General features: G+C 36.6%; 1 protein-coding gene across 4 annotated transcripts; it reads left to right on the top strand.

The window, feature by feature from the left end:
- Nucleotides 1-48: 48 nt before the first annotated feature.
- Nucleotides 49-7,314, top strand: LOC105124495 (bifunctional riboflavin biosynthesis protein RIBA 1, chloroplastic-like). 4 transcript variants are annotated; one of them, XM_011024534.1, is made up of 9 exons: nucleotides 49-205; nucleotides 307-371; nucleotides 614-765; nucleotides 862-998; nucleotides 1,109-1,330; nucleotides 4,255-4,577; nucleotides 5,003-5,132; nucleotides 5,895-6,191; nucleotides 6,756-7,314. In XM_011024534.1, exons 2-9 carry the CDS (start codon nucleotides 322-324, stop codon nucleotides 7,023-7,025), a joined length of 1,581 nt encoding a protein of 526 aa, XP_011022836.1. In that variant the 5' UTR covers nucleotides 49-205; nucleotides 307-321; the 3' UTR covers nucleotides 7,026-7,314. The 4 variants fall into 4 exon arrangements, with proteins under 4 accessions (XP_011022836.1, XP_011022835.1, XP_011022834.1 ...); XM_011024533.1 differs by having other exon boundaries at nucleotides 49-371; XM_011024532.1 differs by having other exon boundaries at nucleotides 614-998.
- Nucleotides 7,315-7,789: the final 475 nt, after the last annotated feature.

Genomic DNA, 7,789 nt, shown 5'->3' on the forward strand with positions numbered 1-7,789 from the left:
AGTGAAAAGGTGAAGTGCCCTATCCAGAGTTCTAGATATATACTGCCACGTAAGCCTGAAACTAGATGCAACCACACAAACCTGAAACGACTAGTCATCTTTTGTTTTCCATTGTAATTCGGTTTTGCTTCTGGGCGGTGGTGATGATGATTACGAGTTAAAAAGCTAACAACTTCGATTGCATTTGCAAGGATTTCCTTCTTAGGTTCCTTTACTTTTGCCTTGTTTATCTGTTTTTGATGTTTAAAGGACTTACTTTTTGTGGGTTTGTTAGTTTTTTGTGTCTTTCTGTGTGATTGGCAATAGAAACGAGCTTTGAAGATGGCTTCTGTTAATCTCTACAGTTCCTCCTTGTCCTTATCTCGTTTACAGTGAGTAACCACTCTCTCTTCTGTTCTTTTTATGCTACGAAATTTATAGGTGAGAAATTCATGTTTTATATTTCATGTGAAGGAAAACTCGAACAATTTGTACAATGTGACAGGTGAATTTGAAGATTTTAATGCTAATTGTGAAAGTTTTGAAGTTTTTTAGGTGATTTGTGGAGTTGTTTTTGTCAAATCAATATTCATGTGTGACTAAATCACTTGCTTTTTTTCTCTTTGGATGCCAGAGGTCGCTACACTGGTCTGCATTGTGTGTGTCCATTCATGGGAAGAGGGCACCTTACCTATCTGGGATATGGTAACCTTGGTAAAAAAGTACGCTTTAGTCTCAAACGTGATGGTGGAGGTAGGGCTAGAGCCTCTGTGATATCTGGAGAAGGTGATGTGCTATCTTATCCCAATGATAATGTAGTTTCGGGCCAGGATAAGTTTGTGAATCAATCACCTGCGATTGAGTTACAACCTGATGCTACAGGTTTTGGAACATTATCAGCGGAAATAACTCCCACCACTGGTGGTTTCTTTGCTGATAATGATGAATATGACCTTGATCGTCCTACAGAAGGATTTGCTTCGATCCCAGAGGCCATTGAGGATATTCGTCAAGGAAAGGTTCATCCTCTTGATTTATTATTTAATTTTTGGGGTCTAGCTAGTATGCTAAGGTCTTACATCATTACTTCAAAGGCTTTATGTTACTAATGTGTGATGATTCTTTGCAGTTAGTAATTGTTGTTGATGATGAAGACAGAGAAAATGAGGGGGACTTTATAATGGCAGCGTCAAAGGCAACACCAGAAGCTTTGGCATTTATTGTCAAGCATGGGACTGGTATAGTGTGTGTGAGCATGAAAGCAGAAGATTTAGATAGGTTGGAGCTTCCGTTAATGGTAACTCATAAGGAAAATGAGGAAAAACTGTGCACTGCATTCACTGTATCAGTGGTACGTAACTAACTTTTCTATTTATATTATCTAATGGATATGGTCTGCCTGTTTTCATATGAAACAGCTAGATCTTTTCAAGAAACCTTTATCTTATTTTGATTTTAAAGTGCAGCTGTAAAGTGTTTCTGCTTTGTAATTAACATATTTGATGGCACATCACTCTATTTCCTCTTCGTTTCCCCTTAATGTTTAAGTACATAACTAGTTCATCGTCTCTCTTCATTTTTATCACCTATGATGCATAGATTGATTTCAATTTTAGAATCATATGTGTGTGTCCTGTGGCTTGCTTTCTCCCTTGAAATAGATAAACCTTGAAGTCCGAGGAATTATGTATAGGTTTAAGTGCTTTCCACCATGTAACATGTTTTGATGAGCACTTTGGCAGCAATTGTCATGGTAATCAATGCCCATGGGCTTTCCTGGTCATGTTATATTTCTTGCAAATGTCTTCTTGGATTTTCAGCTGTTGATTGTGCAAAGTGATTTAAGATTTCTTTTGAAGGGTACCATGTAAATGAACACAATGTGGTTAGGTATTGGAGTGGTGGTAATGTGTAGATTTCTTTCCCTCTGGTAGGAATAAATTACTTGTGATGATTAAAGTTCAGTTGTAAGCGTTTGATGTATAGTTAATTGAAAGTTTTCTTTAGCATTTTGTAGGTTAGAGTTCTTCAGAATTGGATGTGGTGGGTAGTATTGCGTATGAGTAATACCAAAAACTAAAGAAGAATTAGAGTGGTTTTACAAGATGAAAAGGAAATCTTAGTTGGATGATATATATGTGGTCGCTGAGTTGGTGAGGAAGTAGGAAATGGATAAGATTGCATATGTGTATGGTAGATTGTCCTTATATTAAGGCAAAGGTAATGGTGGTAATAATTATCCCTTGATAGGAAATGCTAGATGACTGGTGTATTACTACGGGGTAAATGTTGGTGTGATACTTCTTGATTGTCAGTCTGTTTCATGTAAAGAACTTGGTAAAATTGATTGGTGAAAGAGATAGACTGCAGTTAGAATTAGTAAGAAGATTTGGGTTTCGGGGAGTGGTGGATTTATTGTGAGAGTTCAGTCGCTATCGACCAAAAATGTGATACTGAGTGATTAATTTACAAATTATGTTATGGAATGGTGAAGAAATGTGATCATGTGACCAAAGAGAAAACATGGAATATGTTTAGGCTAAGAAAGGTCAAGCAGGTGGCATACATGAATAAATTAATTTATGGATAATGTAATAATTCATAATTAATCCCATAAATGAAGAAATTGATGATGTATATCATGACTAGCTCCATTTAACAGCATGCTCTAATTGTTTCCTTACTTTGAACTATTGTTTCCCAATTCATAAAAAAATTAAATAATAAAATGAGCTTAGCATGACTATTGCATGATAATAATACAAATGATCAAGATAAAATAATTGGGATTGGAAATGACAATTCATTACAGTTCAATAAATAAATGCATGACCAGATAAATAATAAAAGGCATGGGGGACAACTGATGTAGAAAAAAATGGCAGATACAGTAGCATAAACCCATGCTTCTTTTTTTCTCTTCACCAGCTATACTTGTTCAGCTTAGTCTTGATGGAACTTTGACTTTGAATGTAAGTTTATATTCGGCAAAGAAAGTGGAGGGTCATGGATGAGAAAATGGCTTGACTTTGTAGGGGTTATGTGATGGCTATATTATATTTAGAGGAGAAATTTCCTCTCTGAGCCCTATATTGTGTTATCGGTTATTGAGAATAAGTGTTGGTGGCTTTCATATGCGCAAGTCATTGACATTTTGGCGGGGAAATATTAACTACCTATGGACTTTTGATAGAGAATAACCTTGAAGACAACTTCCCCTTCTCCCTTTATATTTTCCTGTTTTTCATAGATGATGGAAATGTGTGAAGTTAAATAGCAGGCTGTATATTTTGATTTATGTTAATTAACAGTATCCATAGTGGTACTTTCCTTTGTATGTGGCCAACATTTCTGAGATTTTACCTAATTGCCAATTTTTATAGGCGAAATGTATGTAGTATTCGTAAAAAACTTGAAGAAGTTGTTTAGTGCCCATAACTATTGCTATATGATGGTTTATTGGTTATATATTCTTAACCTCGTTGGAGGTTAAAGTCAATATTCTTAATCATTTTTTGACAAAAGAAGTCGGTGCAATTTTTATTTCAAGAGTCAAAAGGTTTTATTTGCTAAATGCGCACCATTGCAACTATTGAGCAGCAGCTTTGTGCGAGTATGGTGGAGTGGGTAGTGGGAGTTAAAACATTTTGATTATGGTGGGGTCATAGTTGTAAATTACTTGCAATGCTTATTTACTGGAATCATCCTCTTCAAACTAAACACAGTGCATGGATATCAAATGAAGAAAAAGCTACTTGGCTAACAAGGTCAACTGGTGAAGGAGAAAAACCTAAGTAAGAGACAAATAAGGTAGGGTTCTGCATAAGATACCCTTTTTGGTCTGTGGGTAGGCTTACCACATTATCCCCCCAAATATTGAATTTTTCAATTGAAGTTTCTATATTTACAAGCTATCTGCATTCTGTGTTTTAAAATCTTCTGCGGTGAAGCAGTTTCGCTGAAGTTACAGCTTTTAGCAGCTTGAAAATTTTGCCATCACGTTGCTTGTGCCACTAGCTTTTTACTTTTCTTTCGTTCCTGTGGCATTCAACTTTTATGGAACATCTAAATCATCAATGTGGTGTTCCAGCTCTCTTAAATGATGCTAAGATAGTTTATCATCCAAGCTATCAGGCTCAATCAATTGAGTAACCTTGGCTATACCTGCTAATTGCTTTCTCTGTAATTAGCATAATCTTGGTTATATCAATTAATATTTAGCTTCTGCTACCAGTTTCAACTTAATGTCAAACATTGTATGTTCTTTAATTATAGGATGCAAAATGTGGCACAACAACAGGTGTCTCAGCTCGTGATAGGGCAATAACTGTACTGGCTCTTGCCTCCAAAGATTCAATACCTGAAGATTTCAATCGCCCAGGCCATATTTTCCCACTCAAGTACAGGGAGGGTGGTGTTCTAAAAAGAGCTGGACACACGGAAGCCTCAGTTGATCTTGCAATGCTGGCTGGGTTGGAGCCTGTTGCTGTTTTATGTGAGATAGTGGATGATGATGGCTCTATGGCAAGATTACCAAGGCTTCGTCAATTTGCGCAAGCAGAAAACTTAAAAATCATTTCAATTGCTGATCTAATCAGGTTTGTCTCCACACAGTTGATAATTCTTTTACCTCTTCTATTAGTTGTCAATTTTTGCTCCACTTTTCTAAAAATCGGTGAATAGCATTGATGGTGCCATGTTCTCTACATCTGAACTTTGTAAATCTATATTTCAGAACAACCACCCTCTCTCTCCAGAGGTTCAAATAAATACTTTTACTTGTTCTATTTGTTATCAAACTTTCCTCCACATATCTAAATATGAGTTACTAGCATAGATGGTGCATTTGCCTCAATATGTGAACTTTGTGAATTTATATATCTTCAGAACAACCAACCTCCTTCCAAAACTGTTGTAATTTGTTCCATATGTTAATTGATCTTGGGCATGACATAGTTTTGCAGAGTCTTGTCAATAAGAAAGCAGCAATTGTTCTGATGATATTTATATTTTTAATTGACAGATATAGGAGGAAAAGGGATAGATTGGTGGAGCTGGCTGCTGCTGCTCCAATACCCACAATGTGGGGGCCATTCAAAGCCTACTGTTATAAGTCATTCCTGGATGGGATCGAGCATATTGCAATGGTTAAAGTAAGTTATTTCATCGAAATTAGCAGTCACCTATGAATCTCCTTTGCATTTTTTGCAACACTAATATCAAATTGTCTGTTAGTGATTCAATGGTATTGTTCCTATTGCAGTAGTAATTTTATAGTATGCAATTTTCATCATATCAACTGACTCAACTTTGTAGATCTCTTCAAGTGTTCTTACACAGTTGTCAACTAAAATTCAATTGTCACAGGAGGATTAGAAATGCTTTTTATCCTTTGTTGGGGTGGGGAGGGAATAGGCAAGTATTTGTCTTTGATACTGTCTGATATATTTGTTTTATATATGTTGTTGTTGACTTGGACTGTATTTCATGCAATGCTTCTTCTTAACTCAACCAAGCTTCAGCCTCTAAGAAGTATGCAACTTGTCCACTGTATAGAGGGCATGGTTAATGAAATTATTTTGTGTTCCTGCTGATGAGTTTCTCCTTTTGATTTGAAATCAAATTTCTTGCTGATGGAATATCCAAAAAATAAAGAGCCTATTTTCAAATTGTAACTGCATGATATTAGAATATTATCTTTGGCTGTTCACACCAGTATCGTTTGTTTCCTTTAGGGGTGAAAGCTTGCAAGAAATTGATGTCATCTTTCTTGTCATCATATTGAAATAAAACCATCTACTATTTGACAAACGATTGACAAACAATGTTTATTTTCTTCAATAGTTTTTGCTCTTTTGGTGGAGGTGGAGAATATCCTAGTACCATGAGTAATAATGACATGCTGATATGCACAGGGTGAAATTGGGGATGGGAAAGATATTCTTGTGCGGGTACATTCTGAGTGCCTCACTGGCGACATTTTTGGCTCAGCTAGATGTGATTGTGGGAAGCAGCTAGCGCTTGCAATGAAGCAAATTGAGGCAGCTGGCAGGGGTGTTCTGGTGTATCTTCGTGGACATGAAGGTAGAGGAATTGGCTTGGGTCACAAGCTCCGTGCTTACAACCTACAAGATGATGGACGAGACACAGTTGAAGCCAATGAGGAGCTTGGTTTACCTGTTGATTCTCGAGAATATGGCATTGGTGCACAGGTACCATTTTTTTTAATACTTTGATAATTTATTCTGATTTCCTCTGCTATGTCTAGTCCTAGCCTTGTTTATCTCTTTTCTCAACCTCATAGTTAAACAAAATATAGGGCACACAAGCCTCTAAGATTCAAGAATTGTGATTTTTTTTCATAGGTGATTTGACTGGAAAATTGCCCTTTCTCATTCTAATTCTAATTTAGTGGACATTGTTAGTTTCTGAGTTATTCTCACCATATTATTTTTCTAGCTTTGATTGCCAGTCATTACTTACTGGATGATCAGAACAAAATCTTCATTCCATGAATTGAATGATCTGAGTCTCTGTCATTGGTAATCCAGAAGATGAAGGAATTTTGCTAGTTATGAACATTTGAGATTTGGACTGCATTTGTGCAATTAGAAAGCTTCTTTACTCTAATTTCTCTCATGTATGAGATGATCTAGTTGAAACTAAACTGTGCACTTCTTATGAGAGTTCTGTTATTTTTAGCATTCTCTATGTAACTTTCATGGCATTAATTCCTCATTTTAGGGAGCTGAAATGAGTGGTCCAATTTATTGCAGATACTAAGAGATCTGGGTGTTCATACAATGAAACTGATGACAAATAATCCAGCAAAATATGTTGGGCTCAAAGGCTATGGTTTGGCAGTTGCAGGCAGGGTCCCCCTGTTGACGCCAATAACCATGGAGAATAAGAGATATCTGGAAACCAAGCGAGAAAAAATGGGGCATGTATATGGCTCGGATATAAATGGCCATGTAAATGGTCTTATGAGCAAAAACAACAATTCAACCAGTGGCAGCCCATCTGATGGTGCATCCAAGGCATGAGTGCTTCCTTCAGGTCTGTTCAAGAGAGCAGAGCGAAATAAACCGTCGATCCAAAATCTTTTTCTCATGAAAGACCATTCTTTGCTGCCCTTGCATTATTTACCTGTATTCCGTTGTTTTAGAATGTAAATAATTCTCGAATGACTTTTTTCCTTGTGGTGAAGTAAGAGGATGCAGTTTTATTTCATATTATTGTAATAAACACAGAATCAAGTTCCATTTGAGGCTCTATCTACCTTGAACTGTTGAACGAGAAATTATATAAAATAAAAGTTTCACGAGGAACAAATGGCCTCATTTGCAATGGGTTGCTCAAGCATAGACTTCAACCTGAATCAGTTTTAGTATGATTGCTCAAGAACTACTAGTCTATTCATTCAAAAACTTGAAGGCCATCGACCCCACATGCCTAGAAATGGTAAAACTCAATTCTGATGTATGCAATTACTTGGCATTTCATGGTAAGAACAGGGAATGCCGTTTTTAGTTTGAGTCGCGGCACTCATATCTTATAAGAAGAGAAAAGGCTTGGTCTGGTCTTGCTAAAGAAGGATGTGGTGGGCCCGTGGGATTAGTCATGCAAAAGGAAAGGAAAGGAAAGGAATTAAAGGTAAATGCAATGGCTTCTTTTGAAGAGAAGAAAAGAAACATTGAACAGAATCAGGCCACTACCGCTTGGCGCGAAGGTCAAGACACTTGCATACCATAGACTGTTTCTTTGGGCACCAACGTTTTTCTTGTAAGAAAATAAAACCTTTAATTTA

Source organism: Populus euphratica, unplaced genomic scaffold (genome assembly GCF_000495115.2).
Source record: "Populus euphratica unplaced genomic scaffold, PopEup_1.0 scaffold35.1, whole genome shotgun sequence".
NCBI classification, from domain to species: Eukaryota; Viridiplantae; Streptophyta; class Magnoliopsida; order Malpighiales; family Salicaceae; genus Populus; species Populus euphratica.